General features: G+C 42.3%; 1 protein-coding gene across 1 annotated transcript in view; it reads right to left on the reverse strand.

Annotated features, from left to right (window-relative positions):
• Window positions 1-4,924: 4,924 nt before the first annotated feature.
• Window positions 4,925-23,925, reverse strand: part of pde6d (phosphodiesterase 6D, cGMP-specific, rod, delta) — a 28,374-nt gene continuing 9,373 nt past the window's right edge. Inside the window, exons 2-5 of the mRNA XM_034140825.1 lie at window positions 12,915-13,003; window positions 10,261-10,386; window positions 7,752-7,857; window positions 4,925-6,004 (exon numbers count right to left, since the gene is read on the reverse strand). Of these exons, the coding sequence (XP_033996716.1) occupies window positions 5,923-6,004; window positions 7,752-7,857; window positions 10,261-10,386; window positions 12,915-13,003 (403 nt within the window). The 3' untranslated portion in view covers window positions 4,925-5,922. The remainder of the gene's footprint in view (window positions 6,005-7,751; window positions 7,858-10,260; window positions 10,387-12,914; window positions 13,004-23,925) is intronic.

The raw sequence follows: 23,925 nt of genomic DNA on the forward strand, positions 1-23,925 counted from the left end.
CATGCTCCCCCGGGAAGATTTTTTTTTTAATATTGAAGTTGAAAGCATCAATCTGGTGCACTTTGAGAGCAACATTAGGAGATCTATGGATACATCTCTCAACACCCATATGAAACAGAACTGAAAACAGATTTACTTTTTATTTATGGATATTTTACAAATCACTCTCCTTTCAAACTGTATTCTTGTTTATTAATAACAACTTTTTTTTACTGTCATATAGTATTTTATACCTGTTTATCTATTCTCTTATTTTTTTATAACTATAATAATTATATAAAGGTGTGCCTTTACCTCACTGAGCTGAGGTTATCAGAGCCTTTCAGGAGAGAGCTCTCTAAAGCTACCACCCCCCCCATGAGACATGAATCACACCACAGGGGTGATAACCTGATGATGATAGTGATAATGATGATTAGTGATGATAACCTGAGCACTGGGTTTATGTTACATGTTCTGTCCCCTCACGGCCCACATGTATGTTCTGTGACTACCAAAACTTTATTTTTTTAACTTAGTGCATATGTTTTACTTTGCAGTTTATCTAAACATCTCATCAAGGATGTTGTCATGATCCTGGTGTTGGTATTTGTGTTTTTTTTTTATTTAGTAGAACCCTCTCCTTGCACTTTGTCTTGTTCCACTTCCTCTGTGTTTTCCCACCTTTTTGTGATTGTTTGCCCCGCCCTGATTCTTTCCACCTGTCTTTTAACCCTTTTCAGCTGTTTCTTGTCAGTGCGAGTAGTGCTCTCTGTAGGATATACAGTATATCCGTCTTTCCCAGTGTCAGTGTGTTCTAAATGTACCTGTCAATGTGTTGCATGGTTTTGTTCTGTTTGTCTGGATTCCTGTCCATGTTTCCACTCTGTTTCCTCCCTGTGGATTAGCTGCTTGTGTTTCACGGTGTTATCCCAGTTTGTCCCTTGTTTTGTGACTTTGCTACTTATGAGTTTCTTTTCACCACCAGTACATCTCAAATATGTACTGATCCCAGGCCTGTCTGTCTCAGAAAACGAAAAGATACAAAAGCCTGATATAAAGTGAGCTCCAACAGTAGTCCTGTCTCTTAAGGAGGTGGAGGCTGTGGGTGAAGCAGAGAAACAGCTCATCACCACTGCCCACCAGTAAACTCACGGTAATCAGATTACATCTGACCCATCTGGAGAATTGTTGGCAGTAAAAGCAAAGGAATCTATACTAGCAGAATTAAAATCTTTTTTCAAATGTGACTTGGATTTATCCATGGTTTATTTTCCAATGCCAAGAATTTGCAACTCAGAATTAAATTCCGTGTTTGGGACCTCAATAATACAGCAGACTAAAACACTATAAGATTAAAAAAACCCTGGAATGAAAAACATAAATTTAACCTGTTAAGCCCGAGAGACCCCGGTACCGGGGCACTGCCGCAACATCTTGCAGGAAACAGTGTCTGAGGGCATGTTCATTTAATAAAACTATGAATGTTTTATATCCATGTAACGGGAAGAAACTAACTGACCATTTTTATTTTTTTTTCAAAAGAAAACCCACAATGCTAACACTGAGCTTCTGAATTAGCAACGAGCGAAAAATGCTAACACCTTTCTGCACCGAAAATCACTCACAAAACCTTATTATTTATCTTTTCACCACATCCAACACATCGTTTCACATCGTGAGGTGACACAGAATCGATTGACACCGACATTACCACTCAATTATACGTATTTGCGACGTTATAAGCAAAAACGGACATCAAAACAGGTGACGCTAGGTAGCTAAACATGCTAACATTTTTACCTTGGCTCTGTAGTCTCTCCAAAGTGGTCTTCAATGGCATTAAAACGATAAAAACGCTGCTGAAGTTAATCCATAGGTTAATCTAATGTGTCTGTGTCCCTTTGAAATGATTTCTGATAATCCATAAACCAGTGTTGTAGTCAAGTCACCAATTCACGAGTCCAAGTCACTCTTCGAGTCCGAGTCCAAGACCGAGTCACCAAGGGAGAGTCGTAGTCGAGTCCGAGTCCAAGTCCGAGTCACCCAAGGAGTGTCCGAGTCGAGTCCGAGTCATCATTACCTGTGTTCGAGTCCGAGTCCAAGTCCGAGTCACCCAAGGAGTGTCCGAGTCGAGTCCGACTCCGAGTCATCATTACCTGTGTTCGAGTCCGAGTCCAAGTCTGAGTCACCTAAGAAGAGTCCAAGTCAAGTCCGAGTCACAAGTCTTCATGTATTAATCTTAGTGGATATATGTGTTGAAATGTAGCCGCTCCTCTACATTGCTTTTATCCTGTCATGTTATACTAATCTGTTTATTGAACTGCTGTGAAGCGAGTTTTGCTACAATTCTTGTAATAGATGCTATACAAATATAAAGCTTATTACTAATATCAATATTATTATTGTAAATTACTTTTAATATGTCTAACTATATTTAAAATGAGTTGCCTTTTAGAGAAGTGATTATATTTGTATGCCACTCCGGAGGGATTCCCCGATCATTTCTTACAGTTTCTCATCAAGGGGGTGTCTCCTGTCCCCGGTACAAACACACTGCCTGAGGAAGGTTATGTGTATTTTTTTTGTCATTAACTTTTTTCGGACCACTTATTTATTTATTTTGGTGACGATCCGACCTCCATGCTGCTACTCTGGTTCAAACTGCATCCACCAAACAATATGATTTATCTCGACCTCCCCACAATAACCAAAATCTGACACGGTGTGAGATGTCTTTTTTAGCTGTTCTATCGTAATTTCCTGCGATCTTCTTCATGCAGTCAGTCAAAATGAATGAATGAATGGGCGTTTCTTTGACTATGTATAGGCAAATATGGGCGTTACGAGTCGATTGTGATTTATCAAGGGAAACAGGCGTAGGGAGTGCCGTACGCACTTCCCTCGCCGGTACGCAACGTTTTGTGAATCGGAAAATGGCGGAAAATGTATGTACCTATTTTTGTGCTTTGTACTACGTAAGCAACCTTCCTACGTCAATCCTACGCAAGGCGTTATAAATGAGGCCCCAGATGTCAAAGCTAGAGATAGGTTCACTCTGATGGAAAATTACATAGGCGAAGCCCCCACCTTTTCTCTTCACAACGTGTGTGGGGGACTCCCCCTTCGATTCTATTGGCTCTAACGGTCAGAAAGAGGTGTCAACCATCAAAATCGAGCAAGGGAAGCCAGAGATATGGAAAATCCACCCAAATGACCCCAGAAGTGGTTTATTTTTGCTAAATCTCTCTAAAAAGGTCAAATGTCACTTGTTTTGCATCAATCTTGATACAGGGTCCTTATATGTTGTACTTTGGATTCCTAAAGCTTTTAGTCTACTAACCCATCATTCAAGGGTAGTTTTCACTATAAGTAAAAAAGAATATTTGGACGGACACTATAATTTACAGTTTTTTTACGATGTAAAATATGAATTTTCTTTAAAATAAAAAACATCTATATTGATTCTGTATATATATATATATATGATCAGTACGACTACTTTAAAATGGTCAAACAAAAGTGGGAAAGCCTGACCAGTGACTAGGAAGGTAACTCAGAGACATCAAAAAAAACTAGGAAAGGTGCTTTATTTACACTGTGCAACCATGATACATGTGGGAAAAAGACCAACTCACCTTGGCTGAATGAGGACAGCTACACACACACACACACACACATTGTGTCCTCCTTAAATAAGTCCTAGAATCACAGTGCATTTAAGGTCCTTAAGCTCCTTACACACCAAACTGACACCAAATAACACCAAAGAACACGTCCCGACCGAACGTCTCCTGCGTCTTGGCCATGTTTCGCACTGGAACACACCGCAAAGACTTCAGCCGACGGCCAAGTTGCATGTACGAACTGCGCGTGAGTGGCAATAACTCTCCTTACCAGCAGGCATCGGTAGTGTGTATTCGTCATTCAAAAGAGGCAACAACCGGAAGACAGACTGCGTGATACACAGAGAGAAGAAGAACAGACTGCGTGATATAAACAAACAACAAATAGCGTGTGCGTTCCATTTTCACTCTACAGCGAGAAGCTCATGGGGCTTTCCCGAACCTGTGTCGAGAGCTGGAGTTCAATGAAATCTCAGATTTGCCTTCTTAATAGTTTGTTTGGGTCCCTCACTTCCGTTTCGCTTCTCATGCACTGATTCGCTAGCTGAACAGCCAATCAGAGTGATTTCTTTGGCCGACGGCCTTTGTCGAATCGGCGGCGGAAGGTGTCGGCACGGCCGAAAAGACACACCAATCTGAGTAGGGCGACACGACGCTCATGGACGGCCCGACATCTATCGTCATCTATCGACGCCGAAAATCGGCTCGGTGTGACCTTTACACACCAAGCCGATTTTCGGCGTCGATAGATGTCGGGCCGTCCATGAGCGTCGTGTAGTCGTGCATGACAAGCGAAACGGAAGTGAGGGACCCAAACAAACTATTAAGAAGGCTGAGATTTCATTTAACTCCAGCTCTCGACACAGGTTCGGGAAAGCCCCATGAGCTTCTCGAAAATGGAACGCACACGCTATTTGTTGTTTGTTTATATCACGCAGTCTGTTCTTCTTCTCTCGGTTATCACGCAGTCTGTCTTCCGGTTGTTGCCTCTTTTGAATGACGAATACACACTACCGCCGCCTGCTGGTAAGGAGAGTTATTGCCACTCACGCATGCGCAGTTCGTACGTGCAACTTGACCGCCGGCTGAAGTCTTTGTGGTGTGTTCCAGTGCGAAACATGGCCAAGGCCAAGGAGACGTGAGGCGACGTTCCGTCGGGACGTGTTCTTTGGTGTCAGTTTGGTGTGTAAGGACATTAGTCCCAGTTTAGTTTAGCTGCTCTCATTTCACACTCCTACTGTGCAAACCACAAACTATGTAACACATGTCCCTGTGTTTAATTACATGATCAACCCAAAAAAAAAAACACACACGCTGCATGTTATTACAACATTGGATAACTTTAATCCACAACGTTTGTCATATTAAAACACAAGTCTATTTTACACAGCTCAGTTAGCAGCTAAGAAAAAAAACAAAAACAGTGAATCGGAATGGGAAGTGAGAATGTACAGAGCGGAGCCAAGTGAAGAGATAATGAGAATAAAAGATGGTTTAGTTGAGAGTAGAGTATTTAAGCACATAAAAGCCTCCTTCCACACGTGTCATCATAACAACAGTGTGCAGCTTCTCATCCCAATAATACAGGCAAAAAGAAGATTCCAGATAAAGCAGGAAGTAAAGAAGTGTGGTCCTCCATCACCACACTGATCTACTGGGGCTAATGGAGCAGGAGGCGGGACAACTGTGTCCCACTGCAGAGGATTGGACCACCATTAATGATGCATTAAGGGGTCATTGTCAGCGTTTACACTTAAGAAGCCCAAATATGTCTGTATAACTTGATCCATTTCTCTGAGAATAGATTTTCTGACTACAAGGAAACGTGAACTGACTAGTGCAAAGGATCTTGGGATTTTGAGTCTGGGACTTGATGATGTATTCTGCCACAGGAAGTGTCCTTTGGAGTGGGACACAGCGAAAGGAAACGCTCAGGAGACACATGGAGAGCAGAGCAGAGTTTTGAACAGACAGGTTACATGTCTGATGTTCTGTTCCTGAGTTAATGCAACCTTAGAGTGAGGGTTGGGGGGGGGGTGTTTTATCTCAGAGTGGCTCGCTGGCTTACTGGAGATAATGTATTTACAGTGTGGATCATGGAACAGAGGAAACGGCTCTCTCCTCCTCTCCCCTGTCCAAGGTCTTTTCAGGTGGACACAAAACAGAGAACAACCAAACACTTCACTGACTGTGGGAGAAGTGATGATCCCAAGTCAGCCGTGAGACGTTTACTGCTCCGAATTGTAGCTAACCTTTGTAATTTAAAGACCTTGGCAGGACGTCAGCATTTTGGAAGGTAGAGTGAGGGGTTTGGAGGTCAGACGTAGAAAAGCCGTACTTTGGAGGTACTGACATGGAGGTCGTCATCGAAGAACTTAGTCTCTATTATCACGTTCCCGCTGGAAAACAGAGACACACGGTAACATTAACGGATTATTTCACTTAGCACGATATATCTTAAGCACTGTGTCTGCAAGATTTAATGTTTAAGAAACCTTTCAGCTGATTCCAACGTACTTTACATTCCTGCTTCTTATGATAACACCACAGTGAGGATGTACCTTCAATAAAATCTGACGGGCGAATGATCTAAATAACTTTCAGTTTATAAAAGCTTGCACACAAAGAAATCTGTGCACAACACTACAGACAGGAAGTGGGACAGGACTGAACTGTGACATAACCAGTCAGCATAATACAAATTAGGAGAAGCCACTTTATCATCCCACAAGGGCAAGTTCCGTTTTTTAATTTAATTTAATTTTTTTAATACCACAGTTAAGAAATACAGTTTTAATTAAAGGTCCCCTATTATACTGTTTTTCATCAATATATTATAGGTCTCCGATATATACAAAACATGTCTCTGAAACCTTGGTTGGTTATTGGCTAATGGTAACACAAGCCAAAACATCGTTATGACATCATAAAGTGGCCAAAATCTGATCAGCTCATTTTCAGACAGGTTTTTATATAAATGGATCAGGACAAAAAGAGAGAGAATCTTTTTTCCTGAAACTTTCAGAATCTCTTTACACAGAGGGGACACATGGTTATGTAGAAAAGACATGAAAAAGTGGATTTTGCATTATAGGTGACCTTTAAGTAAAAGTCTGTCATTCCAAATGTTACATAAAGAGTCCCTATTATGCTTTTTGGAGTTTTCCCTTTCCTGTAGTGTGTTATCTGACTTTTCCTACACATCTCTAAGTGCTTGACCAATCAGCCGGCGAGCTAACCAATTAGAGCAATGAGAAAAATAAAGACCTTTTTGAACATTAAAGGTAGGGTAGGTAAGTTGGAGAAACCGGCTTGAGTGCGCTAGAATTTGAAAATACACAACCGGAGAAAATCTGCCACTTCCTTATAGAGCCCCTCCTCCAACACACACGAACGCGCACATGACCAATGAGGGCACGAGATACGTTTGTGCACAGATGGAAGGCTGACAGGCAGGTAGGCCATCCAGTTATTTTAGCCGGGCCGGCTAAAATGATTGGTCGTGCTTTTTACAGTACTACGGCTTCCACAGATGACATTTTTTTATGGATCTTTTGTCAAAGCACTTAAGATATTCATTGCTATCGGGATGTTAAGAGCATTCCATGGAATATAACAAAAAGTGTATCTCGAGCCGGTTTCTCAAACTTACCTACCCTACCTTTAAAGCATGTCACAGTAGAGACACAAAATACAGATATGAACCTGAAAATTAGCATAATAGGGCCCCTTTAAGTAAAAGCACATACTTATTAGCATCAAAATATACTCAAGTATCAGAACTAAATGTACTCACTATGCAGAGTGGCCATTTTATGTCCTATTTCACTGGTTTCTAATTAATGATGCATTAATGTGAACAACATTTTATTTTTGCAGCAGGAAAATGCCTTTTTTACTCCAAGGTATCTCAATCCATAATAGAACACTAAATTCAATAGTCAATTTAATTTCTGTACTAATAATATTAACTTGCAAAGTAACTGATTACTAACATTACATTACCTGCTTATTTGAAAGGCTGTACATTATCCGTATCCTTCAGATATTGACAATGGGAATACTGTTAATGTGCACATGTTGTGTGTCAGTGTGTGTGGGCTGGTGTGGCTGCTGTAGAGGGTAAATGGAGAGGATCTGACTCACGTTAAAACATTGGCTGGCATCATCTGGGACTCTGGAGCTGCTTCTATCAGAGACTGCCATGTGTTGGTGGAGTTGGGGATAACAAAGCCGAACTCAAAGAACCATTCTGGACAGAGACAGAGACACAGAGAGTTCCATATTAACACAAGGTCCATACGTTAGTGCACCAATATATAAAGACTCGAAAGGCAGCATGGTAAACATGTTGTGTTGAGAATGGGGGGGGGGGGCGCGGGGTGTTTTGTCTCCTGGGGCTCTCTGTACGCTCACCTCTGTACAGCAGGGCCTCAGGGAGCTATACACTACAGACCTGGGGTTTATGAATCAACTGCTGCTTCTTAGGACCCATGTTAGGGACCCGGCAGAAAGCATTTGAGGCACACTTTAAACCTCCGTTTCTAAAATGCCAATCATCAAAAATACTTCTCATACCCTTTTTTCACAGTTCTGTTCCCTGTTGGTTTGGATAGCAGTTGGTTTAACTTACGAACCAAGTGCAAACCAATTTGCTTTCCCACCCACCAGAGCCCTGGATGGGCTTCATCATGACTATTAAACGTACGAAGCCAAAGTAATTTGTCATGCACGACTTCTCCACCTTTATACTCTTCTTTTGCCAAATACAATTTTTATATATACGCGTGTGTAGTAGTGTTTTAGCCGCTTTGCGATCTTGGCGCTCCTATTTCGGCGACAACTTTCTACTCTTGCTGTAATGGCAATTTTAACTGTTCCAATGTTCTATATCCTTTGCCATTAATTCACAGGAGGGTTTAGAGTGATCCAGACGCAGACACAAACAGATGATCTCCGGTCTTTTGCTGCAGTTTAGAATGATGTTTATTTTGCTTTACATACCAAGGTTTATTTATACTGTGTCAAAGGGTTGTGGTATGAGCATCTGCCGGGCTGGTTGAATTGGTGTGCTCTTCCTCCTGTGTCCTCCTCATTTCCTGTCACCTGTGACCCCTTTATACACCCGGTGCAGCTAAACCCCACCACCAAGTGTTCAAAATAATATTGCATTATACATATAAATTAGATAAACTGAGACACCAACAACACCTATAAAATGGCTCCTACACTTGCCATGAACAGCTTTAGGCGTATGTGGCTCTGACCACACTTCTTTACTTCCTGCAGAGAGCTGGCGTTGCTGCAGTGAAAACACCAAACACTGGTTCGCAATCCTAGAACCACATCGTTGAAAAAGAGGCGACAGTGGGTCCTGAACCCCCCCATAGAAATGCTAGAGCATGCCGTTCAGCAGCGTAACTACACAGTGTGCACATAACACTCTAAAATTAATATTCCAGAAGATCTCAGATGCAAAGCCTAACCATTTACTATAAGAAACCACGCCTGGTTTGCACATGTGAGCCACAGCTTATGGGTTTTACAAGGAAACCAAAGTTGTTCGGTTTTGTGCATGCAGAGATCTCACTTCCTTTTTCAATGATTGGCCAAACAAGTAGTGCAACTAATACATGTTTTATTTCCATTCACACTTGTGGTCTCAGATGTGTAACCAGTGTGGCATAAAGCATGGGAGCCTGCAGGTTACAGCAATGATAGAGCTGCAGTGATTAGTTCTCTGAAAAGATCCTAAATATGAATGAACATAGCATATTTTAAAGTAAAACAGTGTGTTCACAAAGAGATGTGGGTGGGAAGGGGGCTTCTTAAGAGGGAAAAATAAGAATAGGTAAAACACATCAATGGATTAAAAAAATGTTGGAAGGAAAAGACTATATTTTAATAACCATCTGGCTAAGTGCAAGACAGGTACATTAGTTTGTTCAACACCAAGAAAGGTAGTTTAACATCCCTGCATTCTGACCTTGCAGATGATGTAATACAGATAATTTGTCTGTGGCTGGAAGAGTGCATTTTGTTGCAACAGGTACCAATGAGTCGGGGTTTAAATAGTCATCAGATCCCGAAACACAGACACACAAGATGAGAGGAATAGTGTTAAGCATTGGGATTCATAGTGTCAACAGTGGTCAGAACTCTACAGGGCACAAGGTCCCCTATTATACTCTTTTTCAACAATATATTATAAGTCTCAGATATATACAAAACATGTCTCTGAAGTGTTTGTCTGAAACACCAAACAGATCATTGCAGCATCCCATAAACCCCTCTGTTTCAGCCCTGTTCCTAAAGTGCTGATTCTGTGTCTGTAGCTTTAAATGCTAATGAGCTGCTGCTGGCCACGCCTCTCTGTGATGTGATTGTTTTGTTTTTTTAACTTCATGAGATTGAGGTGATAAAGGTGGGCGGGTGGTTATTGGCTAATGGTTACACAACCCAAAAAAACATGGTGACATCACAAAGTGGCCAAAATCTGATTGGCTTATATTCAGACAGGTTTTCATATAAATGGATCCTGTACCTTTCCCAATCTCTTAACACAGAGGGGAGACATATTCATGTATAAAAGACATGAAGAAGGGGATTTTGCATAATAGGTGACCTTTAATGTACTGTCCATAACTCAGGTTACCTTCTAGACACTGTCCTTTGAAGAACACTTTCTGCTCCAGTCTGAACTTCTCCAGTTTCTCTGACGAGGAGAAGTTCAGTTCTCTGGACACAGCTTTACACTTGAGGATCTTCTTGGGGACGCGAGCTGCAGAGAGGGGGAGAAATCAGAATTCACTGAGGCAGGAAAGCAAGCAGAGATCAGAGAAACAGAGCACTTTGAACTTGAAGGCTCCCCCTCACTTAGAGATGAGGGCTTGTAATGACCTTAGCCGCTTTCACACCAAGTACTTTGCCGCACTTAGTTCCCCCATGGAACTAAAGAGCCGATCGCGTTCACACCGGAATAAGTTCCCTGAGGGAAGATTACGCAAATGAAGCCGCTGACGTCACTTCTTCTTCTTCTGCTTTGGGTTTACTGGCAGGCCGCAAACCACTTCACGGCGTATACTGCCACCCGAAGTCCCCGGCCGGAAGTCCCCGGAGTTGGGGACTGGCTTCAGTAGACGCTGCTGGGACTCCCAGCAGCTTCTACTGAAGCCTTCCAAGTAAATCGCCAGAACGCCGACACCTCCTCATCACTCCACCGCTCCCATGTTTTCTTTTGTGTTGCCATAAGTTAGTCTCTCTCCGTTGGTGCGCGGGGCTAATGTTAATGATGCTAATGCTAATAATGCTAATGCCAGTAAATACAATGGCGGCTTCAAAAAACTTTTCAGAGTTTTAGGGGGCGTGGTTGGCAATTCGCCCAGCCAATCAGAAATTGGTACTTTTTTCTCCCCAGGATAGTCCCACCTCTCTAGCAGGCACTAAAAATGGGGGTAAAGGTTCTCTGAACTAAGTTCTCTTTTTGGTGTGAACCAGCCACGGCGCCAGGATTTCAATGTAATTTCGGCTGGGCCTGTTCAAATGTTTTCTCACGATTTTTGTTAATAATCTAATAAAAATAGGCTATGCCTAGAATGACATTCGTGTTTACTGAGAGCATAGTCGATATGTTTCCAGTCCCTGTAACCATGGCGACTGAATGTATCTTCTCCGCCGGCCCCGCCTCTCGCCGGCACATTTTACAAAACACACTGTCCTTGCTAATGCTATACTCCAAGAATGTGTACTTGTTATTCCAGTGGGCAGCGAAGCTCCTTTTCTTTTGTCCGAAAAGTGTCTGAGGGTAGCCTACTTTATGAGCTTTGGCTGTGTAGCCGCCGGGTCATCTATGGCTGATAGGTCCGGCACTGGGATGCTATTTTCTGTTATCCTGCAACGGGTGCTACGTCCCGCAGAGGGACTGAGCTCAGCGGGGCACAACATTAAACACACTCTCGTCTCTCTGAGGCGTCACCTGCTGTGAGGATGAGTGTGGTGGTTCCGGCGGCGCCGACTTTGTTCTTACTCTTTTAAAAAACCTGAACATCGATTGTTGTGACATCGTTAGTGAGCGCGGTATATTTTTTGTGTCTGTCCAGTCCACTGTCCTCCTTCGTCTGCGCGCGGCCGCGAGACGTTCTACGATGTGTTTGCTCCTGCGCTTCGACTATGAGTTCGGCCTGATTACATTAATTAATGTTGCTTTTAATTTTATTATTTAATTGTTAATTTTGATCAAAAATGTTGGAAACTATATTTTCGCCCAGTCATTTTTTTATCAATGAATGGGTGGGCCCAGTGCCAGAGTGGGTGGGCCTAGGCCCAGTAGGCCCACCCATAACGCCGCGGCTGGTGTGAACGCAAAATTCCAGGCACTAACGGAACTAAACGGGGAAAAGTACGGGGAAAAGTACTCCGGTGTGAAAGCGCCTCTTGTTATAGCTGATTTGGGAGCATTGTTCTTTACATCATGATTTTTTTGTTTATTATCAAAAAGGTGTCCCTATACATTGAACAAAGCTGAGATTTCTGAGCTGGATCACATAATATCGAAGTTATACTGGTAAAATACATTTGCATCAATAATACTACACATCATTGTTATTTACAATATAAACCTTTTATATCCAAAAAGAGTCTAATGTTTATAGTTATTCTATGTATTCCTTCAGTAATAGTAAGAATGTAGCGACTGTATTGAATGGCTAGGATTATAATGATTAATTCACAGTACGATAATATCAAGAAGGATTGTCCAGATAATTCATGATAGGATATAAAAAAGCCTTTTTTTAAATAATGAATCTGCATGTTCAGAATTGTTTTTCCAGTAAAAAAAGGGTTAATTTGAACTCAATGTGAATACTTTTCTTCCTTAATAAAATAAAAGTAGCCATCGCATGTGAAAAAAAATATTGCCATGAATTACTTTTGACTCTTCTTGACTCGTATAATGATGTTGGAAATAGGTCAAACGGGTGAATCTAGTTCAACCCGGCTATCTAAAACTAATAAATGTGCATGAGCTCAGTACATCATCTGTCTGTGTGGCATATTGTCCCCTGTTCATACTTCATGCATATTTATTATTGATTTCATACATAATCTTATTGTTTAATTTGCCTTTCAGTTGTTCTGATCGGTACATTTTACATATATCTATTTGTATTATTTGAATATTATATTTATTATTTCATTCTTATTTTTAGACCAAGTCACATGATGTCTCACAGCTTACCTGGCTTACAAAGAGCTTGTGCTGTGTGCTGTATGAATGTGATTAATATGTGGTAGGCGTGTGTACTGTACCTTCATGTTCTACCCCCGGTACCGAGAGGTCCTCCGTTCCCTGCCACAGCACTTTGCCCGTCTCTGCATCTCTAAGATTCATCCAGTTTCTGTTGGGAAGAAGTTAAGGGCCACCAACAGAACCAGAACAGACAGAATGAACTGAAATACACAAGGAATATTTGAACGGAAAAAACCTTAAACAACTATTACCAGTTAATATTAATATCAGCTAGATGGTTTAAGGAGTTAACATTAAAAGGATTTCACCAAACTTTCTTATAAAAAGGGTCTCATAAAAAGGCAAGCGATCCATTCCATGACATTTCAAGCTGAAAGACAGTACTATAGCATGTGCAATCATTTAAAATGCCCCACCGTCCTCTTTCCCTCTGCTCTCAAAGTGGGATGAATGCTGTTGAAACTAAGGGCTGAGGGGAGGGGAATAAGTGGAAGAAAAAATAAAATGCTGACATAGTAAAAGTTGATGTTTCATTTTTAATGTTAAGATGTTATGTGATGTTATTATGCTGTCGTTTACGTTCCTCCTGAAGAACTCTAAATGACCCTAGCCCTGACCCTTTAGTCACATTAACCTTAAGGAAATGTAAAGACTGCTTTAGGAAGTCCCCTCCTATTCCTCAACACCAGGGGCGTTTCCTGGACCTGGAAACATTCAGGGCTTAGCCCACAGTGCCGGCGCCAGAGATTTTGTTTTGGGGGTGCTGTGGGGTAGCTTAACGTTTCATAGAGGGTGCTCAAACATGTAGGGTTTCCCATTAAGGTACCGGGCTACAGTGAAATGTTCTAATGCAACACTCCCCACACGCACACACACAGTACACCCGCTCGATAATCAGCTCACAGCATATAGGTGTAAGCAGAGGTAAAGTGGGTGGACCCAAGCCCGCCTTAACCTGCCATCAGGCCCTGGGGCTGATAGATTTTGTAGGCCCCCTATTTAAACAACAAATCAAAGTCATTTATAGCCTCGGCAGGCTCTGTGATCGCACTTCTCCACTCTGCTCTACGCGTGCCTGGTCCTCTATACTCCAGATGAGTGACGTATCGGGCCTCCCTCATGTATTTGTCCGGTTGCCGTTGGCTCCCCTCCACGTAGCAAGTCCTCGTCGTCCTCTCCATCTCCTCCAACAGATAATGTCCCTCCTGTCTGTTTTTCCTCTCCCGCTACTCCATCGCTATCAGAACCAGACGGCCTACTTGGCTCCGAGGCCCCGCGGCCGGCACCGCTGCCGCTCGGTACAGAACTCATCTGTCCTTCCTCCTCATCCTGGCCTACAGGTTTAAAATAACCTGGAAGCTTCGGCATTTTTTGTAATAGCTGCTTGTCTCGAAACTCCTTTTCCCTCAACAATTTCCTTTTCCGAGCGCCACTCTCAAACTTTTTCTTCTCCGACATTTTCTCCTAAACAACCTTCATCTGTCACTCAATCACTCGCAATTTGAATAAGTCACATGTTAAACATATTCTCATTCTGATTGGCTGTTAAGTGGTGCCCACTGACTGTTACGGACTCACGGAGTCATCATTTTTGAGAAAAATCTCTGGAATCCATCGATCTGATTGATTATTAGCGGAGCAAATGATCAAAATAGTATGGAGGGAAGATATTTTCGTTTGGATTACTGGTCTGGGGAAGCTCACGAGTGTGTGTGTGTGTGTGTGTATACGTGTGTGTGTTTGTGTATTTTTGCGATTGTGTTTGTTTCCCGGGGAAACACTCACGAGAAACACCGGCTGTTGTTATGCCTGCTGTGACGTCAAGTTACTCCGTTCTCCGCTTGTAATTATACCGTTACAAGCTTCATAGTTGTATTTATCATTAGCGCTTAGGAACAGCAGAGTGGCGAGGGAGAGCGGTCTTCTTACCTTTACAAGCTTCAAAAATGTATTTATCGTGTGATTTTGGAAGTAAAAGTTTCATATTCTGAAAGCCAAGACTTTATTTAAAATTTTTTAAAAATCTCCCGAAATAAAATTAAAATAAAATTGAATATTTTTTTTTTTTTGGCTCATGATAGGCCTTCGATCTCCGTAGGCCCCTGGGCTTCAGCCCAGGTCAGCCCGTGCATTAAGGCAGCCCTGGGTGGACCTAACATCATCTAGGGGGGTCCTCACCTCCTCTAGAGGGGACCGGGGGCATGCTCCCCCGGGAACATTTTTTTTTAAATATTGAAGTTAAAAGCATCAATCTGGTGCACTTTGAGAGCAAAATTAAGAGATCTATGGATACCTCTCTCAACACCCATATGAAGCAGAACTGTAAACAGATTTACTTTTTCTTTATGGATATTTTACAAATCACTCCTTTTAAACTGTATTCTTGTTTTACTGCCATATAGGTGTGTGGCGCAGTGGATAGAGCCTTGGTGTTCGGATCAGGGGGTCACAGGTTCAAAACCCACTGCAGTCAGCATGTCGTTCTGTCCCTGGGCAAGACACTTCACTCCAAATTGCTCCTGTGCGGATTGCCCACAGTATTCAGTATGTAAGTCGCTTTACATTACAAGTAACATGTAATGTAATTCATAACTGTTTTTCATTTATTCTCTTATTTTTTTATAACTATAATGATCATATGAAGGTGTGCCGCAGAAATAATCTTATACATAATTCGTGACCAAACCGTTTGAGACCCACTGAGATAACTTAGACTAAAGTTAACTATCTAAACACTCAGAGAGTCCTTTAGCTCACCTGAGTCTCTCAGTCTGAGAGGAGAGGACTCTCCTCCAGCTTCTTGTGGAACAAACAGCTCCTTATGTCCGTTAGTGCAGCTAGCTAACCAGATGCTAACAACACGGTCCCTGCCCCTGGTGCCCCATGGTCCCTGCTGGCACCGGTGCGCTCTCTCTCTCTCTCTCTTTCTCTCGCTCGCTCAATCACACTAAATGCGCTATTGCCACACACACACAGAGCTTGAATGAAACACAGAGACCCAGAAGTACTTGTACTGTATTTCCATGTAACTCTCTGATTGGTCTGGTGTCTTGCCTCTGTTGCATTCACTGAACACGGGAAATTACAATCCTGCCATCCTCTCTAGTGTCATGATGAGGTTCAGGTAAAGCATGGTTAATGTATTATATTATTGAGGGAGAATTGTCCGGGGCTACAGAAAAAACATTCGGGGCTTTAGGCCAGGCGACGCCACTGCTCAACACCCTACATGATGAGTTGTCAGCCTTTAGAAACATCTGTATACTGCAAACAGTTGTAAGTAGAGACTGAAGCTCCACATGCATTCAATCCAACAAACAACACAGAGCTAACGTTAGCTTTAGCCAGCTGCCATAATACTATTTACTATTTACAGATAAATATAGGTGTGTAGTAGTTATCTGTACCATTAACACTGCAAGCCAACGCTGGGACTCATGTCTCTTGCCAAAGTTAACAAGTTAGCTAATGGTGTTGTCTGTTTATGACCTGGTATAATCTGTATTCTATTCCCTGACAGAATTTGACTACATTTTAACTTTAGAGAAAGCGTAGCACTCTGTTACTTTATTATTTTCTCTAGAGCTCTTTTTATTAGGCAGTTTTTTTTAGTTCAGGGAGGACCCAGGGTTTGTTGTATCGGTAAAGTTTAACCGCAGTTTTTTCCCATTCATTCTTCATTGAGAGTGAGGCTGATCAGTTGACAGGGACTGATCAGCTGGTTCTTATGGTCATATTTGAGCCAATAAAGTCAATTACTGGTGCAATCTTTCCCTTCAGTCAGACGTCTCCCTCCACTTCCCCCAATCTGCTACTCCAACAGAACACCTCAAGGTGACGTGCGATATGTGAATATGTAGGGAAACATGGTCTGGATTAAAACATACATTCAGTCAGAAATGACAGCTAAACTTCCAGCCGTACCACTGGCACCTCCAGCAGGTCCACACCTGATGACAAGCATCTATTAAGGAGAAAACCACACATCCTTTAGACCAGGGGTGTCCAAACTTTTTTTTTTTCACCGAGGGCCACATACAGAAAAACATACGAAGGGCTGGGCCACTCCCTAGGAGGTATATTGCCTCATAAGTTCAGTTATAAGTTAGCAAAATCTATCAAATGTAGGTAAATGATGCTTGTGAGTGTTGGCAGCTCATCCCTTAAAGCAGAAGCCTCAGATTGATTATAATAAGGAGAAATAGGAAGGGTGTATTTCAAGCTTGTTATGTAAATAAGTCATTGGGCTTTTTTCTTATCAACTGGGTTAGGGTTAGGGTTAAATTGCTCCAAAACAAAAACATGAATTTTAACTTCAATTGAGATGCAGGGGCAGGATCTTAAACGGGCACTATATGCTTGAAAACTATCAAATGTGGCGAAATGAAAACAACAACTGCAGTGAAGACAGGGATAAACCTCCTTAGAACATTTAAAAATCTGTTCTCAGTGTGTGTTATATATATGGGATACGATAGCAAATTAGGGGATGCCCTTTTTGAAACAAGCTGCATTGTCTTTGCATTAGTACTATTGTAGTAGTGATTAGATATAACTTCAGTTCTATGAGCAAGGAGAGGAAGAGGGAGTGACAGAGAGACAAGTACCATGTCTACATCTCTGTCCTCTCTGGGGGAGTAGAGTATGTTAAAACTTAATTAATGGCAGACCTATTTTATAAATCAGGATCTTTTTACAAGTCACATCTTGCTGTATAGCGGCAGCAACAGCATGCACTGATGTTCTGTGAAGCTGACTGACTCTCCGTTTGTCAGGATGATAAATGGATACAGAACAAAGCAGATACGTGTATACTCAAAATATAGACTGCCTGTGACACAATCATGCAAATACTCACACAATATCTTGCCCTAGTAAGCCACATTGGTCCACATTTGCTCAAAGAGGATGAATGATAAGAAGCTTGTAGGTAACCTAAAGTCAAGAGAGAGGCGGCTGGAGGAGCTGTCCCATCAGGCTGTCGGCTGGTCAGCTGCTCCTGACCCCCACACTCTCTACAACACAATGCAGCCGTCAATCACAGGCATCCTTTGTACACTACAGCAGCATCCAATGGAAAGCATCTTAGCGACACACATATCCATCAGAGTTTCCGTCTTCCGTTCCGTATTTACTGAACTTGAAAAGTCTCTTGAAGTCGGACAAATGTATAATCTCTCCAGGCATCACGTCCGGTGGAAATAATATCCCCTAAGCAACATTTGAAGTGTTTTAAGAATAGGTTGAATAGATGAGTCGGCACTAGCTGCTCTCCTCTTTGCCACAGGCTATGAGAAGCCAGTTATAGGGCCTTCAATTACTCAAAGGCCTGCAAAGTCATAAGTGATTTCAGCTAAATCTATCCAGAGCAGGCCCCCGGATTCTCTCTGCAGGACAGAATCAAAACAGCGCCTGTTTAAATGTTATGAGCCAAACAAGCCTGCATTTCTTTTGGTTTGTCAACTTTATTTTATATAAGAATGTGTATGCTTAAAGCTAATGGAAATGTGTTGTATTGTGTATTTATGTATTTCTTTGTCATGCATGAGTCTCTTGATGGGACTTGTTATATTTGAAATAGCCCACTTTTCAATAAAATGTCAATCTTCATGCCCTGATGATGTCATTTTGTAAATAGCCTTCTTATTATTGGTTTTCAAACTCAACATTAACGCATCATTTTTTACCATATTTCTCACCCGTTGACCGGCGCTCATTTTTTCGAACGGAAACGCTGACATCCATCCGCAGAAGTCAGAGTTGAATGTAAGGAGTGTTTAAGTGTGTGATGTACTGGACATGCTGCAGCAAGAGTGGAAAAGAGTCATGGGAAGGACTGATTTTTGATCTTTCACTCTTAATATGGTTGTCACGGTTTCCGCCATGCATTTTGACAGTTGGCTTTGGGCCGGCTCAGGACACAATGGGTGTTTCTCAATGTCGAGTACGCTTGCTTGGTAGCACATGTCTTCCGAGCATCTTGCTTCAGAAGCGAGGCAAGAATACTTCCTGGCATTCGGAAAACAAAGAGTGGAACACGCTAGCAAGTGTGCATGTGTGCGTCATATGAGAGGCCCCGCCTTACATCTTCCGCCACAGATTTGGGGAAATTGGTCCGTGCGCAAAGCATTGTGGGGATTTTAAGACCGCGGAGTCTACACGTGTGCAGCCTCGAAATTTCTCGCTACGAAGTACGCCGGGCTCGGTAGAATTCCAAGTATGCTGGATATTGGAACAGTACTTCGGCGGCACTCTATGACGTAGTATGCTTGAAATAGTGGCTCTGGAGCAGCTTTACTCGACATTGAGAAACACCCAATGTGTAGCTCTGTACTTCAGTCTCTGTGGAAACAGCGCTGCTTCCACAGGGAACACCTCCCTCTTTTCTCTTTAGGTATCAGCCCTCTGTTCCAGAAGATTCTCCACTCAGCATCCTGTCACACTCAGACACTACTCAGTGTCACACACACACACACACTTGACTCCACACCATCTGTGGAGCCCTCCATTCCCAACAGCCTGAAAACACAGCCTCCATGTTAGCATATTGCTACATGAGATACAAAACACAGTCATCTAATTGCACTTATATTACTGAGTCATAAATCTGTAGTCAGAATGTTATAAAACATTATATAAAGATGTGTAGATGTCATTTATTGGTCTAAGATTTAGTTGTTCCATCCATGTCAAAATGAACAGGAAATACAATTTGGTTTTTCATCCATTTATGTTAGTATTTTTACAGCAAACACACAATCTACACTTTTTTTGTACAATCTATTTATAATTAGTTTACATTACCGGCTCCTTCAATACTCTTATTTGTTTATTTAAAGTCTAGATCTATTATTATCTCCTTCTCCTTTTGCCTTTTATCTGCGCCTTACCTTAGCTGTTGTAACTCCAAAAATGTCCCTGCTGCAGGACGATTAAAGACAGTCTGATTCTGATGAATTGTTTCATGTCTTAAATAAAGGACATTTCTCAAACGGTTAGGAGTAGGAGTAGGACAGGTGTAAAAGCACCAATAATCTGAAACAGCCAGGTGTATCATATTGTGATGTAAAGTATAAAACCATCGTAAAAAGTCAAATTGAACATAATTTGTGCTAAAATATTAGTAGTTTCCTCAATAAACAATCATCTGACATATTGTCTGCTCCCCTCCCCCAGCTCTCCAGTTAAGTCTGCTTACTTCGATGCTTTCTCTAATCCTCTCAAGTCTAACTAAATCCAATCTGCTACATCAAACTCATCATCCTCAACCCCTTCCAGAACAGCCCAGGCCTCTGCTCTTCTACGGTACGTGTAACAAAAAAAACACGAGAACACATGCATCATTTTAGCAGGAGGTCCCTAAAAATAGTGGATTTATAAAAATAACTTGTTTCTATCATCACGTCATCGTCCTTTTTTGTCTCTCAGATAGCAGAAACGAAACTAAAGCAATTGATTTCAACACCAACATCATACCAAGTGTACCATAGTTTCCCCGGGCCACCCCCCCCCCCCTCAGGGTCTGTCGGAACACACACCCACACAGTTAATGAGCCCCCAGTGAAAAGCTGCTGTCACGGTTTAGTCTGCGTTTATTTTTTAAAGACGCATTAATGGCAGTTTCATGACCCTCTGAAACAACAGCAGCGCAACACAATCAGAAACACTGTCACAGGAGACGGTGGAATAAAGTCAAAAAGAAGGCACGCCTATCACAGAGAGGACTGAGCCTATCACAGAGAGGACTGAGCCTATCACAGAGAGGACTGAGCCTTCACAGAGAGGACTGAGCCTTCACAGAGAGGACTGAGCCTATCACAGAGAGGACTGAGCCTTTCACAGAGAGGACTGAGCCTTTCACAGAGAGGACTGAGCCTATCACAGAGAAGACTGAGCCTTTCACAGAGAGGACTGAGCCTTTCACAGAGAGGACTGAGCCTATCACAGAGAAGACTGAGCCTTCACAGAGAGGACTGAGCCTTTCACAGAGAGGACTGAGCCTATCACAGAGAGGACTGAGCCTATCACAGAGAGGACTGAGCCTATCACAGAGAGGACTGAGCCTATCACAGAGAGGACTGAGCCTATCACAGAGAAGACTGAGCCTTTCACAGAGAGGACTGAGCCTATCACAGAGAGGACTGAGCCTATCACAGAGAGGACTGAGCCTATCACAGAGAGGACTGAGCCTATCACAGAGAGGACTGAGCCTATCACAGAGAGGACTGAGCCTATCACAGAGAGGACTGAGCCTATCACAGAGAGGACTGAGCCTATCACAGAGAGGACTGAGCCTATCACAGAGAGGACTGAGCCTATCACAGAGAGGACTGAGCCTATCACAGAGAGGACTGAGCCTATCACAGAGAGGACTGAGCCTTCACAGAGAGGACTGAGCCTATCACAGAGAGGACTGAGCCTATCACAGAGAGGACTGAGCCTATCACAGAGAGGACTGAGCCTATCACAGAGAGGACTGAGCCTATCACAGAGAGGACTGAGCCTATCACAGAGAGGACTGAGCCTATCACAGAGAGGACTGAGCCTATCACAGAGAGGACTGAGCCTATCACAGAGAGGACTGAGCCTATCACAGAGCGGTGATATCGTGTCGGTCTGCAGCAACAACAACCAACAGACTGCTTTTCATTATTCAAAGAAAATGAGTTCTGCTGTGTCAGTGATGTCAGACTCTAACGCACAACAGCTAAACTATACATTCTTTTTTAAGTTGAGCGATGGATTACTATGCACGCACAAAATATGGTGGAGGTGGGGAGAGGCGGGGCTATTGCTTCAACGTTATCAGAAAATGATCGTATAGGCGTAAACACGGAGCCGTTTGCCCCCCCAGAGCGTTTCGTTTGCAGATCTAACCACCTTGGGACCCGTTATCGTTTTCTGCGTTTCCATGTCGGCCTCGTATGGCCGAACTGTCTATCTGATAGTGAACTGTAGCAGATACGACCGTTATCGTCCTCGTGTGGCCCGGGGCTTTACATACTCAATACTGTGGGCAATCTCCACAGGAGCAATTTGGGGTGAAGTGTCAGGGATAAAACGACATGCTGACTGCAGAGGGGATTGAACCAGTGCTACCCTGATCCAGAGATCAGCACACTATCTCACTGAGCCATAACTTCCCTTTGAATGTATAATTGTGAAGGAAAATGACTTTCTGCATGAGATCGATAAGGGGGTCAAACTGATATAGGACAGCCTCAACACAGACTTTGACTACATTCAGTAACTTAGATGTCTGCAGCTAATTATCCACAAGAGCAATCATCATCATCATCATATCCCTTGCTGCTAAATACCAATCAACTATGTGCAATATGTGCTATATGTGCAATATATATATATGCCGTTAATAACTGTTTAATTTATAACTGGCTGCTAATCCTTAGAACAACAAGGTGTGTTTTTTTGCATTTTGTATCTTGTAAATTGTGTAACTTGCTACAGTTAAATACCATCATACTATGTGCTATATGTGCAATATATACATGATATACATATGCCATTAATAACTGTGTAATATATACCTGGCTGCTAAATCCTAAGAACTGTTACAGGATTTGTATTTTGGAAAGTATTTTTATTTTATTTATTTATTTTTTTATATTATATTTTTTATTATATCGTAACTTAGTACTTTTTTCTTAACATAGGTAACATTAAGCTCTCTGTGGCTCTTTCCTGCTGTAACGATGCAAATGTCCCCTCTGTGGGACTAATAAAGGTATTCTGATTCTGATCATCATCTGGAGGGTTTCATATTCATTTGCTACTAATGACTGGAAGTGTGCCTCAGTGGATTTGGCAGACAAGCATCCTGTGGTCCAACTATTGCGTTCCGATTCCTTCTCATCGTTGTCATTTTCAATAAGAAAAAATAAAGACAAGTGGTCATCTTACTTAAAAAGCTCAATGCTAATGAGGTAAAAAAAGTCACAAGGTGTGACTGTGCTAAAGGCACGGAATTAGCCTTTTGTTGGTAAGATGTTCAAGACAAATAAATACTGATGTGTTCACTGCACTGTGTGTTTACATATCATGTTTATTTCATCATTTGTAATCATTGCTTGAGGTACATCTGCATGTATATTGAATGTTGGGATGCCCCCTTTAGTTTACTAAATGACATCATGTGCAGTAGTTGGGCAAAGAGCTCAAGAGCACATTGATTTTCTACAATATGCAACAGTTTTTCAGTAAATACTTTTAAACCGGATCGGATCTTCTGGTCTGACCTGTGCCTTTTTATTTTATTTACAATTTATTCATAATTTGTTCACATTACCGGCTCCTTCAATACTCCTATTTTTGTATTGACTAGTCTAGATGTATTATTATCTCCTCCTTCTCCTTTTGCCTTTTATCTGCGCTGTACCTTTGCTGTTGTAGCTCCAAGTGTCCCTGCTGCAGGACGATTAAAGACTGTCGGAATATTTTAAAACTGGATTGGATCATCTGCCATTTGGTCTGACTGAAGTTACTGTGCCTTTAGCTCATTTGTGACTTATTTGATTTCTGGACCAAACTACTATTATTATTGTTGACTATGATATTTCTTGTATCCGTGGATACAAGCGGCCGAAATGGGTTTTCTCCGCAGGGTGGCGGGCGTCTCCCTCAGGGATAAGGTGAGAAGTTCAGTCATCCGGGAGGGACTCAGAGTTGAAGCGCTCCTCCTTCGCGTCGAAAGGAGCCAGTTGAGGTGGTTCGGGCACCTAGTAAGGATGCCACCTGGTGTTCCAGGCACGTCCAGCTGGGAAGAGACCGAGGGGTAGACCTAGGACCAGGTGGAGGATTATATCTCTTCGCTGGCCTGGGAGCACCTTGGAATCCCCCAGTCAGAGCTGGTTGATGTGGCCAGGGAAAGGAACGTTTGGGGCTCTCTGCTGGAACTGCTACCCCCGCGACCCGACCACGGATAAGCGGGAGAAGATGGATGGATGGATGATATTTCTTGTTTTGATGAATTTTGGGGTTTTCATCCCTTTGAAGCTATCTCAGAATGACTATAAATCAGTCACACTCTGGCTTTGAATATGTGAGACTACT

This window comes from Trematomus bernacchii, unplaced genomic scaffold (assembly GCF_902827165.1).
Source record: "Trematomus bernacchii unplaced genomic scaffold, fTreBer1.1, whole genome shotgun sequence".
NCBI classification, from domain to species: Eukaryota; Metazoa; Chordata; class Actinopteri; order Perciformes; family Nototheniidae; genus Trematomus; species Trematomus bernacchii.